At 40.8% G+C, this 17,476-nt stretch overlaps 1 protein-coding gene across 6 annotated transcripts in view; it reads left to right on the plus strand.

Annotated features, from left to right (window-relative positions):
* The window catches only part of tspan9a (tetraspanin 9a), a 148,760-nt gene extending 132,551 nt beyond the window's left edge, over nt 1-16,209 (plus strand). For all 6 annotated transcript variants that reach the window (XM_019263439.2, XM_027272589.1, XM_010756816.3 and 3 more), the window contains 4 exons: nt 5,832-5,933; nt 6,265-6,396; nt 7,584-7,667; nt 10,564-16,209. In XM_019263439.2, the coding sequence (XP_019118984.1) occupies nt 5,832-5,933; nt 6,265-6,396; nt 7,584-7,667; nt 10,564-10,635 (390 nt within the window). In that variant the 3' untranslated portion in view covers nt 10,636-16,209. The remainder of the gene's footprint in view (nt 1-5,831; nt 5,934-6,264; nt 6,397-7,583; nt 7,668-10,563) is intronic.
* The last annotated feature ends 1,267 nt before the right edge of the window (nt 16,210-17,476 follow it).

The following is a 17,476-nucleotide window of genomic DNA, read 5'->3' on the forward strand; positions in this document are numbered from 1 at the left end:
GCAAATTATATGTTATTGGAGTTGACCTTTTCAAACAGCCTCCAGATGAGAAGTCTTGCAAATTTGTGGAAATTGTGTGATGTTATTGCTCAGCCGACATTTTATGTTAAATAATGTCAGGATTAGATGAAGGACAATCGGTGTCCCATCATTCAAGGTCTTCAGATGTTGCTCTCTGTTTTCTCTCTCCTCTTACTTCTCTCCAGTGAGATCTCGTATGCCGTGTGAGGCTGTCCTCACCCTCTGCTACAGGCTGTGATCAGAGGAATCACTAATTCACTTCTCCTATTTGATCTTCTAATCACAAGGCATTTATTAACAAGTCTGGAAGATATACAATAGTTTTAAGCGCATATCGACGGAGGCCTGCAAAACAGATGTTTTAGTCTTTCAAATAGGTCATCTTTAAGTCATGAATGACGCCTCTGCCAACTGTGATCCTTCCGGATGACAAGCTGTCGACGAGATCTGGGGAAGAAACGAACATATAGTATCTGTTTTTTTTCACTGCTTTCATTTAGTCACCACCCAGTACTTCTCTATTTCCGCTATTTTAATCCTGCTAAAGAGGCTGCTCTTTCTTCTTACTGGATAATTTCTTTTTCTTCTTCACCCCAGCAGTCTTGCCTACAGGTATAGCTTATGTGGTGGTAGCCCCTCTTTTCGTCCACAGCCCAGTGGCATTAAGCTCTCTGATTAAATGCCATGTATAGGCCGTTGTATAATAAAGGCTGGCCCTGCAGTTAGCAACCAGCTGACTACAGCAGATGGTTGGGCCACAAACCAGATTACAGCCATCCGTCTTTAACGCTGTGACCTCATTGTGCCTCCGTCAACCCAACACGCCGAGCTGAACGCCAGTGGAGCTTTATTAGCTCAGAATGAGGAAAGTGAACCTGGCAAGAAGATAGGGGAAGCACCAAAGTGTAAATGGGGATGTAGGGAGAAGGAGAAAAAAACCCAACAACAAATAGAAAATGTGGGGGAGATATGGTGGACACAGCCAGGTGGGAGAAAAAAGAAGGTGATATATCTAAGACAGGGAAGGGAAGGAGGATAAATGTGTTAGGGTGGGAAGTTGTTAAAAGAGGAGGAAGAAGTACATAAAAATAGTTTGAAGGGAGGATCGAAAGAGGACAAATGTGACAAAAGTAAGTTGAGGTGTCACTGTAAACTTTTGGAAAGAGAGTCTGAAAAAGGGTACGGCTGTCACTGAGGAGGAAGGGAGGTTAGTCATATAAGGAATTCAAAGAACAGGAAGGGCCATATCTCATCATTGGTTTATCTTGGTAACAACCCACAAACCAGCAGACACATGTGTTGCCGTTGTTTACAGGCAGAGCTATGTTCAATTCCTGACCATGCTTTACTTTTTCCAGACCAATTACAGAGATGTAGTGGGGGTCTTCCCCTCACTCTGTCGAGGGCCCCGGCCTCAGGCTACCCAGCACAGGCCTGCACATATGAGGGAATTAAGTATCCTGTCTAATGATGTGTTGTTGGGAACCTCTGGCTGTGATGCTGTTTCCCTCTTATTTATTACACTTTCCAGGCAGTTAGCTAACACACTTGTCCAGAGCTGTGGAGAACAGCAAAAGTAAAACATTGTTAGCTTCGGTTCTTAGGAGCCCATGTGCCCTGACAGCACACCCGACTCAAGAACGTGTGAAAATCAGGATAAGAGCACTGAAAACCTTTGAAAGTGGCACCTTTGTTTAAAAAGCAGATTCCCTGTGTGTGCAGCCAATGTTAGAAGATGTGACTGTCACTTATGTGTTTGGTTATGAGGTAACACTCTTTTAGTACTGCCGTACAGCTGAGATAGCTGGAGATAAGGTAACAGAGTCTCTGACAATACAGAAAAAGACTTGCTTTCTTTCACTTGAAGAAACAGTAAAATATGTGACAATTTTCTCTGAATTGTGTGGCTGTTTAAGACTTCATAGAATGAGTCATGTTTAAAGACTGAAGATAAGATAAGAGAGGAGAGATGAGGGAATAGAAAATTGAAGAATTGTCCTGCAAAGTGGGCTATTTTCAGCAGACTGCTGTTTTCAGCAGGAAAAAAGCTAAACCCACTTTACGCCTACCTGTCCAGCACAAAATGCCAGACAGTTATCAATTCACTGGTGAACATAGTGGAGCATTTAGCAACATAAGAACCAACTATTTCGTTGTGGGGTTGGTAGAGACCAGAAATAGAGCTAAAAGGGGAATAAGTATTGAACTTATGCCTGCCACATGGCCAGAAACATATGAACGTATTTGCTGGAATTAAGAAGGGTTAAATCTGGGGCAAATGGATATCATTTTTTAGAACTGAAGAAGCCTCTTGGATGAGGATGAGGTAAAACGTCTTCACGGATCTACAGCCACGTCCATTTACCCCAGATTTAACCCTTCTCAAAGAAAGATGACCTGGATGAATGAGAACCTTCTATTATAAGACTATTTGCTGGATACAAGCGTGTTGATGTTTTGTTTTTGTGGCCAAAAAATAAAAAGATATCACAGTTTTAGATTATGTTTTTCTTTGACCAGTGCCTTGTGTCTGCATCAGTTATGCATGGCACAGGCTCCAATGTATCTCCAAGCTCTGGTCTCCAGCCAGTGTGCACAGAAGGTTAAAAAATTTCAGTTTTTTTTAACTGGCTACATTTTTACATACTGTGGGTAGCATTTGTCTTATTTCACAGATGGCTTATTTTTTCATCCAGTTGACTGCTTTTTCAGAGTGGTAATATGTTTAGTAAACTACCTGCATAGTCTGTGGATTTTCTTTTAGCAGAATTGTACTGCAGAGACTGTAATTCATTTGGAATTAAGCACTCTAACATAATTTGAAGACTGTAATTGCTCAAAGTGAAAAATAGCAGTTGGGTAAAATGAATAAAACTCACACCAGTACACTAATTGCTTTTCTATACACCAATCACACTACCTACTGTAAATAAAGCAATAAGCCTTCTTGCGTTTTGTGAAGAACTCAGGCTGCCCTCTGTGACACCAGTTGTTAGCCAGTCGACCTCGGAGGCAAAAGTAAAAACTCACACATCTCTAAATGTGCTCTTTTTTTGGAAACGTACATGGCACAAATATGACCTTTTGCTGTCTGAATAGGCAAATTTAATTTGCATTGCATATTCAACAGTGAAACAAAAAAAATCTGATTCATCACATTTATGAATATTGTAACAGTCAGCTCAGTAATGGTGGGCCACTTTGGTAATGAGTAAGCAGTATGCCTCTGTGTCTGTACAGTGACAAATCCCAGGGTACCTGCTTCCCAAAGTGTTTACATGTCAGCAGATCTGGGGCCCAGTTCTGACAGCGGGGAGTCCATTAACTAGAATTATTAATGTCTCCATGCTGGGATTAGAGGAAACCAAAGAAATATGCTTGTAAGGACTTTGGTAGAGTTGAATATAGAGTTGAAAAATCGTGTAAAATATAAAACAAACAGAAAATAGATTAAAGAATAGCTTCAACACCTTACCATTTGGTAATTTCAGTACTAGGATACTGGATGTATTGTTTCATTACAGCGTCTCAAGTGACAGGTGTTTGTCAGACAATTCACCACCCACTCACCGCTCTCTGCTTTTGTGCACAGTTGCAAAAGAAAAAAAAAACACAACAATTTGGATAGAAAGCCTATTCTCTTCTTCGCCCTGTCATGTATATCTGCACGTCTACCTCTGTTTACCCCCTCAGTGTGACTCTTGTGAGTTAACCCGAGTGGCCGAGCAGAACCCTTTAGATTTTGGTGATAAATGTGCTGTCCCTGTATTGCTGAGCATGGACTTACAGTATGGTCAAAACAGAGGAAACCACAAGCTTATCTATCTAATGAGAAGTATGAGTGGTGGCTCAGGCTTTTGTCAATATGCCACACTTGAGGTACTGCACTGATACCCTGTAGCAGCTTTCAGAGAGAAAACACACCAGGAGTTAGATATTGTCAAAGAATGGAGACTTTTATTTGTGAAAAACTTCTAGTACCAGCAGCATCCAGTTAGAGGTTAGTTTTCCTTATCAGAAAAAAAGAGGCTAATGCAACAAATATGTGTTTGCCCCTTTTGCAAGGAGAAAATGGGGCAGTGTTGTATGATCAAATCCCTGTTTGTTCTGCAGTCATTTGTCTGCCTCTCGTTAGCGGTAAATCTGGATCATTAGGTTTCATTTCAGGCTGTAACAAAGACTTCCACACATGAAATGGAAGATATGCAGAGACCTATTGGAGACTCTGAAGATGGTTTTTATTGTAGTAGGAGGGGCCCCTTACTACTCTCTAGCGACTATGTTAGTGCAAGGAGTCAGTAATGAGCAAGCAGCATCGCATATAGCCTAGATGGAGAAGAGAAGATAGATGATAGAAACAAAGTACGAGGCAGAGAGTGATGATGCTGCTCTTCATCTCATTTTCCTGCACAAGGACAGATATGGTCGGGCCTGCAGCCCGAGGTGCAATACACAGATTCACTCTTCTGCATCAGTAAAGTTACAGAGCGAGAAAGAAGAATGTGATTTGAAATGATACTAACCGTATTTCAGAGGATGTTATAAATAGGTTTTGCATGATTAATGACTACTAAAGCATTTTATTGCTACAAAACTAATTAATCAGGAAAAAAATGTCTTTCACTTTTATGTTTAATTCAGCAAATAGTTTTCTTATGCCTCGCAGCTCAAAAAACAAGGGTTTGAGGGTTTTTCTTCCCACCAATGAATTGCTGAAGCACTTAATTGAAAGCTTAATCTAGTATTCTATATGAGCAAAGGAAGCTTTGGTCTGTCTGTCATACAGTATGTAGTTCAGTGTACAGAATACAGGTTTTTGATAAGGTAAAAACTAACAAAAACAGGTTGTTTCACTTTTGCTGCTTCTCTTAATTGAGGGATTTACTGAGCAGCCTCCAAACAACGTCTAACTGAACACCAGTTCTCCTTCTCTGAGTAAAGAAACTGGTGAATAGCTAGAAGAGTATTGTTGTGTCAAGCATTGACAGACATGATGCCACTTTTCTTATTGTTTCTTTCCGAGGCCTTGAGCTCTGAATCCTTCCTGTCTGAGGCCTTGAGCTCTAAATGTTAAAGCAAGTGTGTTCCTTTTGTTGTGATTTAACTTGTATTGCCTGTGAAGATGTTCAGCATGGCTCTGGCGTGTCATTTTTCTAGTAATAATTACCCCTTATCTGAAGCGCCTCTCAATCTGTCCTGGCAGTTATCAAATCCCAGCAGGCAAAGCGAACTGCAGGAGAAGTAAAACTCTGATTTTTTATCTCATTAACACATCCAATGAGATATTAATCTCCATCAGACATGGCACAACCCTGAGCATTGTTGGGGTTCAGTCAAGAGGAAAATGACTTGCTGGCTCTGCTCAAGGGCATGTTGTAGCTGTGTGTGTGGAGTGAGGTGACGCATGACACATGTCAGATCTGCAGTCATCATGCAAAAGTCATAATCACTGCAGCAGGTTTCCATTTTTTAGATCTCAAGAGAAAGGCTTACCTGAAACTTTACACTCTCGTTGTTGCTAAGCCTCGGTGGTCTGTGGAAGGATCACCATCATCAATCATACACAATCCTCTAAAAACACTAAACCACAACTCACTGCACATCACAGACACGACCATTATCATTCACCTGTGTGTGAAAAAGACAGTTTGACAATAGCACAATTATGTGAATGCAGCCTTACAAACACCATTCAACAACCTGTACTTCAACAGCCTACTCACATGGCAAGACGATAATCAATGCTATTATTCAATTCATACTCCTAGCACTATAAACCAAGGTCTCTAACCAAGGCTGTTGTCTTCCAGGTGAGTGAGAACGCCAAGCAGGATCTGAAGGATGGGCTGGCTCTCTACAACTCAGAAAACAACATAGGTCTGCGAAACGCCTGGAACATCATTCAGGCAGAGGTAAGCAGACCTCACACAACACATTGCATCACAAATTAGGAGAATTAACTTGAACGTTCTCTCACAACAATATTAGTAATACATAAATGCAAAGTATAACTAAAATATTCCTGCTAATGTATTTCTTGGCTTGTAGCAGTGGCATTAATGTGACACTAAAAGTCCAAAGTGGTTGTTGAAGCACATTTTATTCCATTATTGTATCCCTCTAAAGCAAAGGGACTAATTATGATACTTGTTACATTAAAGTTAGTTTGAGGTCTGACAGGAAGCATTAACTAATCCTGTTTTCTATGTGTGTGTTTATCTGTGTGTGTGTGTGTGTTTACAGTGGAAGTGCTGTGGTGTGATAGCATACACCGACTGGCACGAGGCCTTGAAGGAAAAGGTAGTTCCTGACCGCTGCTGCCAGGAGCATTACCAGAACTGTGGTCGTAACTCCACCACCATGTTCTGGAACAGGGTGAGTTCACATTGGCCTCTACAGTAAACATGTGTTTTGTTATATACACACTACATGATATAACCATGGAAGGTCATACGGTCCCTAGAATAGAATTTCTTTTTGATGTGACAAACAGCTAAAAAGAGATGCAAAATGACCACAAAGAGAGACGCATAACAACACAAAACTATTACACAGAATTGTGTCGTTCTTTCAGGCTCTTTCAGTCTGTGTCTCTTGTGTCTGTACGGAGGAGGAGTGGGCGGCTTTTTATGTGTTTTATTCCATTGTCTCATAATCCGTCCATGGATGTAACACCAGTGGGATCATCAGCCCTCTCCATCTTGTCGTTTCACATCAAGTTGTGTTTGAATATATGTGGTTTTAAATAATAATTACGTTCAGACAAAATCTAGTAGAGGACTCACAGGGGATATAAAAATCATAAATCTTATATATCTGTGGTCCGTCTGCTCAGTAGTTGCTTTTACAACCCCAAGTCTATTTATTTAAAGTTACTTAAAAGTTTTCATCCCACTGCTGAATTCTGATCACGCTGGATTTTCCATTATGCATGAGACAACAGCCCTTTTGTCTCAAAAAGCTTGCAACACAATGTTCACCAATCTCCCCTCATTACAAGTCTAATCTGCAATTGGTCCGGCATGTGGTTTGTTAGCAGGTCCAGAGTAGGGGATTACCGTGTTAATATAATTGCCTAAATGAGAAAAGGCAGACATTGAGCTGGTCTATCGGGAAAAGCAGCACTAAAAGCTTGTGTCCAAATCCTGCCCAGAGGAGAGGGCCACACACTATATAGTTACATAGTTACATGCTGCCTCAGCACCCACATGCGAAAAGGGGCACCACTTTGCAGATGAAACCACCATTAAGTCCTTTACTCTACCTTCCCTTCCCTACCAGTGAGTGACCTCTGAATGAACCCAGGTGGGAATACATTTACACATGCATACATCTGTCCATATGGCCCGTAAGTGTGCATATAAAAATCATTACTCATGGGTAATTCATTTGTTTTAACACCTCACCTTGTAGTTCATTCAACCAAGGGTATACCTCATAATGTAAGAGATGCATTTTTTCCTAAAAAAAAAAGAAGCGTGAACTGAATAGTGACATGATTTCATGCTGGAAATCCGCATTTTTTTTTAGTGGCATCTTTACAAGCTTTTGTTCCATTTTAGGGCTGCTTTGAGAAAGTGGAGGAATGGCTGGACGACAACAAGCACCTGCTGGGAACCATAGGCATGGTCATCTTGGTAGTGCAGGTAGGTGATTCGGTGACAAATGGTTCTTTCCTTCTTCAATTTGTTTTGCTTCTCTGCCATTTCTTTTTCCTTTCCTTTTGTGTGTGTTGTGGTGCATTTGTTTGTGTCTGCCTATCTAGTAATAAGCTTGAGAAAAGAAAAAAAAAAAGGAAAAAAACGTGTGCATCCAGTGGCCCCTATGACACCATCCTCTACTGAGAAAGTTATGAAGCCTGTGCTCAGTGGGCGTTCTGGGAACCCACACAATTTGAAATATTGAAGTCACTGTCTTCTGCACCCTGATCCTGTCTGGGAGAATCACAGCCGCCTGGCTTTGTGCCAAGCAAGCTGTAGTCATGTATAAGAAGCTATCAGAAGATAGGACAGTAGAGACTGAATATAGAGGAGCAGGTACAGAGAGTTGAAGATTAAAAGCACTGCAGGGGGAGTTGATAGATATTGCTCCTAAGGCACCACTTCTTTTTTTGTCCTAAACTCTGTTTTACATCTATCCCTCTCCTTTGTACAATGGCCGTCTTTGCAGCAGTTGTTCCACTTACTTGGAGGTTGTGTCCTAAAAGTGTCTTGAGACTGAATAAGCAAACAAAGTATAAGTATATGTATATATTCAGCCAAGCGTGTGTGTGTGTGTGAGATATATATATATGCTTTTTATTTCACACGTTTGACTGCTGAAGTGTTTTGTATTATGTGTTAGGACAGCTCCACTTTAGCTCCTGCTCTAGCACATACAAGAGACAGCTCTATTTCCTGTGTACCTTCCACCTGCTTTAGGTACGATACCTATATGTCACTCACTTCATTCAACACTCCATCCATTATGTTATATAGAAATGATACTCTATTGATCCCTTGAGGAGATTTTTATTTTTTTCACACTTGACATGCATAAGCCCGAAATACAACCAGACACACACAAAGGGCTCATAGACATGCAAATGCGGAGAGATGATGGACAGTGATGGGCAGCCACATGGCAGCTACAAATATTAGGATTAAAATATCGTTATACAAATATTAGGAGTTGGCCATATTGAGATACAGCTGGTGGGGCTAATTCTCCAGCTGGGGACCATTAAAACATTGCAGAAGTATAATAAGGAACAATGAGATACCATTAAACCTAAAACAAATGAAAACTATGGAGGAAATCTAATGAAAATATGACATTTATATTTGTTTAACACTTGTTTCCTCATCAACAAATACATCAGCTCTGCCGCTTCAGCCAAGAGTAAAAAAAATGTTTTTGCCATGTCTCCTATTTTATGCTCAAATTGAAAATGCGCATTAAAACAGGTGAATGGAAATGCACTTAGGATTTCTGTTCATGCAGCGCACTGTATTATCCCCTGCCCTCTGCATCATCCTTTCCACTTTTCTATTGCTTTCTTTTCCCTGCCACCTCAGTCCCTGTCTGTGACTGTGCTCATGCAAGACAAGTCTTCAATTTGCCAATCAATGAGTCCATGGCTCACTCACAGCAAGGTAGCCTCACTATTAAATCTTCCTGTTGAAATTCGGCACATTTTTTAAGTCCCTTGGGGAGGATGGTGCTTGAGCTTTAGTGAAAGTTCACAACCTCACTGAGGCATAATTATATGTTGGCCAACTTTGGATCGCTGTATTCATGACAGGATCACACACTTCCTACATGTCCACATACTCACCAACTTTCTTTTCTCTGCCTGACACTTACTCACACACACACACACACACACACACACACACACACACACACAGTATGCACAGTATGCAGAGCAGGGACAAGTATTGGCCCTGTTTGGAGGCAGATATAGCTTCTCATGAAACCCCACAACACCTTCTCAGCTGTCATTGATTTTAATGATCTCACCTCACTCTGATTCGGGTGATAGGTGGCAGAGTCGAGGAACAGGCCTCGCGCTGTCAGATTAGCAGACTCGAAGGCAAGTTGGAAGGACATGACGGTGATGAGCATCATGAAAAGTTGATGTCCCATAACTCTGCAATGTTGCATAATGGCCAAAGGCATGGAGCACTGGCTTATGAATGATTTAGACGAGCGGCATATATAACAGACTTTGCCTATATGTATGACTTCACCCACAATGGTTTCAGAAATGTCAGCTGTATTTATACATAGATCATGTTTGAGCTTTGAAGAGTTGTCATGCTGTCTCCCTCAGACTGACTGAATGAAGCAGGCAGGAAAAACTCTAAACCACCCAGTAAATAATTGGGATGGTTTTGAAGCACTAAGTCGGTTTTCCGTTGGTCCCAACGCCCTGTTAGCTGCATGTTTACTTCAAATGGCATTTCATGTTTTGATTGACAGCAGCTTAAGGTAGCATTTTCTTTCAAGCAGCACTGCGTATTAGGTTTTGACTGAAACTAAAGGAAGCATATCAGCAGCTTACCCAGGCTAATCACATCCTGTAGGAATTCCCAGTGGAGACAGTAGGTCCACATTGCCTTATTAAGTAAAGACTATACACCATACAGTAGTGTGCAGTTTCCCGGTCACCCAAACTTTCCCAGATAATAGTTTTAGGATCAGCCTTGTGACTGTGTTTGATGTAGAAGTATCAAGGGTAATGGAAACTTCAAAGAGATAGCTAGCTACTTTGATTCAGTGGCATCTCAATTTACGTCATCGACTTAATGCTTGTGCACACTGTACATTTTCTTTTCGATTGCAAACATTCCAGAGCTCACATTTGAAGGCCATCTGAGAAAAAGAGTGAACGGAAATGTCCTCCCGCTTCACTACAGGGTTTATTGCGCATCGAAAAACACATAGCAGCCCAGGGCATGGACATCAAAAAGACCACACAGTCACACATATATCATACATAAACCCATGCACTATACATGCAGACCCAAATTCATTATCTCCTTCTCGTTTCCTCCACAGCTCTTGGGCATGGCGTTCTCCATGACGCTGTTCCACCACATCCACAGAACGGGGAAGAAATATGATGCTTAGCCTTGGAGAGAGGCACGCAATGGAGAGGAGCCCCACTGCCTGATGGGATAAGACTCTGATTTAAACACCCCTGCTTCTCCCCCCTCCACACTTTACAACCTCTTTAGAGCATCCTCTGCCACCCCTCGTTTCTCCCACCCAGACCTGTACAGATTCCAGCTGTGTCCCCGCTCTGTTCTGCTCTGTTCTTTCATCATTCTTTTTGCCAAAGAGTAACACAACTGGAAGAAAAGGGACACCTACTTTTGGCAAGGAAGAGAATCCTGTTGGTTGTCACTCCTCTTGAGTATTATTTTATTTTATTTTTTTTGCTTGGACTAACATTTTGCTGGAAGGAAGGACAGACTTTAAGACAATGAAGACTTTACTAATGCCCACACACCCCACTCCAATGAGAACATCTGAAACTGATGATAACACTCCACAAGAGTTTTTTTTGGAGTGGAGTTTTTCCTCCTGTTGATTAAAGTCAAGCCCCCTTTTCACTTGTAAACTTGTAATGAAAAAGTTCCAACATGGCATGCTAGTTTTCTACTTTACTGATTTACCTTTGTCGTCAAAATGTCAAATGTCTTCATTTTGTCTTGTTTTTTTTGTAAGTATGTCAAGGACGCTCCCGTGGAATGTAAGTGTTGAATAGATCAGTGCAATGAGCTCTCAGACGTGCAGAGTGTGTGTGCGGGGTTGGATTTGATGTTGAGGGGCACAGACTTGCGGTGGCTTTTAACGTAATCCACGATTCATATTTTTTTCATACGGCTACGGAGATTTGGGTAAAGTGAGCATGATGGAGGAACGTCATGTCAGTGCGAGACATCATCAGCTGATTTATTTCATACCATATTCTTCTGTATCCTCTGAATATGAAAATGTAATGCACACACTTTGTACTGCCACACAGCAGCAGTATTCCCATTCCCTGTGAGACAATACAGATGGTGTAAAATGGCTGTTTATTAGGGCTCCACCAGGACTGTCAAGTGAAGACATCTTGGTGATGAAGATCCCCCTCCGAGAATACAGACAGAATTTTGTATTAGTACGTAATGTGTGTATGTGTAGCTTTGTGGGTGTGTTTCATCACATTGTCCAAGCAACAGAGGAAGGGAAAATATATAGCACATAGAAACATGGAGAAGCAAGGGTGTGAGGGGCGAAAACAGAGCAGACATGTTGTCTCCTGGCTGCCATCAACTGTGTTAACAGAGGCTGCGAAAGACTCTCTTCTATATTCTTGAGATCTCGTCCATTTGCTCTGCCTTCCCTCATTCCCTCTCTCTCTGGCTGTCAACTTCCCGTGCCTCCATTTTCCTTTTTTTTTTCACCCTAATTTTCTTCCCACATGTCAAAAAAGCAGTGAGCTTAACGCTTGATACGTACACAATACCTCCGCTGACATTCCTGTTCATCACAAGGCGACACCTCGGGTTTGCAACTTAACCCATTTTACGCAAGCTTCCTTTTCCGTGCAGACACAGTGGAGGGGGCAGCAGGAGTGTAGGCAGATCAAAGCTGAGACAGATAGGTATGGCAACATGCCCTGTAGGACATGTCTGTTTTCTGCTGATTCACTGCAGGAGATCTCAGCACCAGCCTACCTCTTCAGGCCTGAAAATATTCTACATCTGCTGTAGTGACTTGAAAACAAAAAAATGCCCGCTGGTGTGTCTACTCTAGACTTTAAAATGTCTGAGAGTGTGAAAGGTTGTGGTTTAGGGCTGTCTTAAAGGATCATTTTAGTTATGATATCGTTGTAATCAGAGTAAATGCCGAGGTCTGAGAACATGGCTATAACATTTCCACAATGTCCAAGCAGGTTGCAAAACCTGAAAAAGTCTAGCTACCAAATTTTATTCACAAAACAGATTGTGAGTGCTTCTGAAATGTTCCTAATGTCTTTATCTACAGCAAGCACAATGGGTCAAAGTTTAACCCAAAAGTCAGTCAGTGTACTGATGGACGTTTTCAACAGAGAGTTGAAGTGATAATTTTACTGTTCATCTTTGTTTCCTCTTCCAAATAAGATTGTCTAAGCTGGGCGTTTATGGCCATGTGACTGCTCGTGTTCTTCAGGATGGATAATCACACTGAATTTCCAAGACCATGTGTCCATGTTAGCTGTTTTCTGTCTAGGAGAGGGTGTTCATTTGTCTTCAATCAGAAGTGACTTATCTATCTAATGTGACAACGTCCTTTTCTGTTGACACAAACGCAACTGCGAGGAGCTGTTGGCTTCTTTAACAATGGTTGAAGAACCGTGCAAGTACCTTTCATATCAGCATAGCTCCACAGTTTAGTAATATAGTAACAGTTTGCAATTACCTGAGGCTGATTACGCCAATCCATTGGGAGGAATTTCACACTCACAAATCAGGCACTGAAAAAATGGGACTGTAAAAATAGTGCACAGTATAACATATAGCAGCAGTTCACGAGGCCTAGAACTAGAACGTGTCCCTTGCCTCTGTCAGACTTCATTTTAGAAATGTTGCCACATTCTCAGATCTCAGCAGAGAAATTAATTATTACTGATAGGGATGATGGCAAACTCTATAAAAATGTAAGACCGTGAACTGAAATTGTCCTTTACCAGGAGAAGACAGGTGGTCATTTGTTTGCTGCTGTTGGAAACCGAGTAAAGAAATCATGGGGACCAGAAGTGGCTGCGTTTTAAATTATGTCCAAGGTAATAGTTCACAGGAGAGTTTCTTACTTTGGATGAAGCCTTGGAACTCAGACACTGTGCATTGCTGCTACATGGGCTAATAAATGACACAGCAAAGAAAAGACAAATTCACTCATTAGACATTCTTTCTGTCTGGCAGCCTGTATGCCTCAAAGTACTCATTCTTAACTTTTTTTTTATTAGTTTTATTATGACTTCATCGAAGAGACAGTTTTGAGGAGGCATCGTGCATCAGGAAGCAACAGATTTGAGTTGTGATGTGCAGCGACCCTGCTGGCTGTGATTCACTGCTTGCCCCCATATGCTCCAACTCCTCTTGTTGTGTCCAAGGGGGGAACATGACAGCTGCTGATGTACAGCACAGGCACGAGTGGTCACATCTCCTCTGCTTGGCTGCCTCCACAAACCCTCCACACATCCCTTATTTACTGCCTCCCTCTGCAGACACCCGATGCTACATATACAGTAGCTGGCAGCGCTGACACTGAAGAAATACAGCTGTGCACTTTGGATGCCTCGAAGCAGCTGTGAGGTGCTTTCTGCGCCCGGGAGGGGTTATAGGAGAAATAGCTGTAACAGTTCTGTAAATCAGACTGCGTTGTTACCTTACTGCAGGAAGAAGAAGTTCAGAAGAAACCCCAAGATAAATATTTAGTTGTGTTGCTTCTTCTTGCGTGGGGTGGGAAAGTGTTTCAACGCAGTTGTCACAGAAAATGTGAGAATGGTGAATAGCGGAAATAAAACAAATCCGGTGTTCGTCTCCAAAACTGACGTCATATCTCAAAGACCCAGCCGACAGACTCTGAATCTCTTTGCCTCTGACTGATCTGACTGAGCTGACATTTTCTGCTCTCAGCTCTGCGTACTGTCACCTAGTTTTCATGGTTTTTGTCAGAGAAAATGTTCCTTCACGTTTTTAGAATACAGGGATGAATGCCATTTAACAAAAGCTGTTTAATGATGTTATTTTTGTACATTGGTTGTCACTGTTTAAATGTTTGTTTTTATATGATATTCTGTTCTTTTTTTTTTTTCTTGTTGTAGGCTGTGTTAATTATTTTTTTTTCCATTCATGACAGAGGCTCATTGTTGCTCATTGTGAGAACATGACATTAAGCGTTTGTTTCTCAGAGGATTAGTTTTTGCGATGTTCCTCTTCAAGGTGCAAAAAATGCCTTTCTGTCTTAACATTGCTACGGGCAGTTAAAGCAATTAAGTCAGAATTGATAGAGGGAGAGAATTTGTCATATAGCATCGCGTGAAGCCCACAAAAGGCACACTGCACGCTTGTCGTCGTGCTTCTCTGTATTAGGACCTAGTTTAATTAAATCAGGACATGCTGGTATAATCTGCAGTATGTCTTTTAAAACTGCCAGTGTAAGGCCCATTATGTATTTGTAGAGCATGATTTATTAGATGACACTGCACAACACAGAGCTCATGTGACTACAGAACTGTATATCAGCCCTGTATGTTATAGCCCCAGATGTAAATATGCTCATTTTTACAACTGATGTAACTTACTGTTATACCTCTGCCACGTGTAATCACATTTACATTGAGAGTTTAATCGCCATTTTCTAATTCTGAATTGCCTAATAACCCATGTTCTTTTGTGCTCATTTACAGACATACAGTACTTTCCACCCGTGTGTTATCCATTTTGTCACATTTGATAGTTTTTTTTCTGCCTCTGTTGTTTTTCTTTTAAAGTACAGGAGCAGTGTAAATTTGATGTAAATTTGTGTTTTTGTTTAGTTTTTTGGTCGATTTATTTGACTGCATTTGCATCTTGTAGTAAAACACATTTTCCATGTGTTTTTTTGTTGTTGTTGTTTTGTTTCAGAAGGAGTATAAAGTATTCCCTCTTATCCATGGAAGCACTCCCAGTAAGCCACAGAGATGGCACATGCAGTAATTGGGTTTTGTCTGCTGTGAAGAATTTTGAAGACATAGAAACTGCTTTTTTTAAGTTTTTTATTTCGCCACCTTTGACATTATTTCTGTAATCTCCTCCTAATCCTTCCCCTGTGCTAAAGCTGAATATCTGAACAGTGGGAATGTATGCTCTTAGAAATGGTGTGTTTGATGTTGTGTTCTGCTGGGTGACACTATCTGATACATGCCAGCCTTGTCCTGTGGAGTTTTCTGCTACATGTGAAAGCACTCTGAATATCTATACTAGGTGGTGCACTACCTTCTCTTTATTCTCTAAATCAACTATTTTTTAAATAAAGGAAAGAGTGTCACAAAAAATCCCACGATACCGTACGCTCATTTGCCTTTCATGTTTAATGACTCAATGCTTCTGATGTATTCCCTTTTTATGTCACTGTCAATTATATATGCAGCATTTAAACAGTGTTTGATGCTGAATTTTGGGGGGGTTGTTAGACAGGACTTGGCATGAACAGCAAAATGAAGCAGTGTCACAGCAGATCCCCATGGCGTATTAAATGAAAGAGAGTGGCATTGCAACTGTAAAATGGCATCTTTTTAAAAATAAAAAAAATAACAAAACCTGAGGGACTGTTGTCCTAAACATGCTGAGATTAGCTAATGGTAGCCAGCCGGTCGAGCAGAGAGGTTTCTTTTAAAGAACAAAGGGGAGATGATGAAAGTGGGAACTCTATCGCCAATTTGTCTCGTGTTTCTACGGCATGGAATAAGAAGCAGAGTATTTTTGTACGGAGCTTTATCCCTTTTTTAACCTAATTGTTATTAGGCCCATGTGTTCTAGTGAGTGGAGTTTATTGTGCCATTCCATCCTGGCTTTTTGTTTTACACCACTGTTCCTTCTATGCAAAAATATGACCTATTTTAGCCTTTGTACAGATTATTTTGTATGAGTAACATGTACTGAAATAAAGTGAACAGAATCAACCATGGATACTTTTTATTTTTCCTATTTATTACAGCATGTCACAGTTTTTGGTTTTTTTCTTCTTACCTCTTGTCACCCTCAGCAGAACTCATTTCATTAACCTGAATGTAGGAAGGCTTTCTTTTTTGTTGTTGACTGTTTGTCCCGACACAGCATTATTCAGCTTGTTAACCTGCAGTGGAGCTCATATGCAGGTCGTCTCTGCTACAATCTGTTCTCAATATGTCGTGTTTCCCCAAGTGAACTCTGTATCTTTTTATGGCAGACTTTGTTATGCTATTTTGACATGACTTCACACACTCAAATACAGCACGACTGATACTGCTTCAGGCTGACTGTAGCATTATATGATTTTTTTTTTCTTCTTCCTTAAGAATCACAACTAGTTTAAAAGATATATTTAAATGAACTGTCTCAAGTACTACATTTTATTTTTACATAGTTTATATAAATCGAGGTAAAACAAAAACTATTGGGAATCTTTCAGATTTAAGGGGGAAACTGAGGTTTTTGTTTTGTTTATTTTTGTCATTTTGGGAAAATCGTTTGCTTTCTTTAGGGAGTTTAAGGAGATTGATACCACTCTCAAATCTGTATGATAAATATGAAGCTACAACTAGCAGCCATTTACGTTGCTGCTAACCTGGCTCTGCCCAAATATGACAAAATCCACTCAGCAGCACCTCTAAAGCTCACTAATTAATAGAATATATTTTGTTAAGGTAAAAAAAAAAGAACTCATGTTGTGGTTTTCATGGGGGTGTTAGGTGCTATATCTAGGGTGACCAGATGTCCCGCATTGTTATTGACAGTCATACCCCAGTTTTGAAATGTGTGTTTTATAATCTGGCATTTATCAAATAGCTGTTGTAGAGAAAGCAGTAAGGGCTGTCATCAGGGGACGGGCCGAGCTGTTTGATCATGTCAAACTGGAACGCAGATGCAAGTTAAGGGCGCGCCCACCAACAAGAACCAATGCAAATCAAATCAGAACGGCATGCCGAACCCGTACGGCTAAGAAGAGGAAATCTAAAGTTGGGAAAGTTTAAATAAATAAGATATATTTGTTAAGTTTTTATTTGCAGGCTGTTATGTGCTACTGAATCAACCAGATGGCAAAGCATAGTAACGTTATAAGCAAAGGGGCAGACTAGAAATGTTTATTTTTTTAAAAGTTCTTTCAGACTACCTTGATGCATTGGTATCCCACATTGTCCCACACTTTGGGATCTGGTCACTTTAGGTATATCCAAGCTATTTATAGTTATCCA

This window comes from Larimichthys crocea, chromosome XXI (genome assembly GCF_000972845.2).
Source record: "Larimichthys crocea isolate SSNF chromosome XXI, L_crocea_2.0, whole genome shotgun sequence".
Classification (NCBI taxonomy): Eukaryota; Metazoa; Chordata; class Actinopteri; family Sciaenidae; genus Larimichthys; species Larimichthys crocea.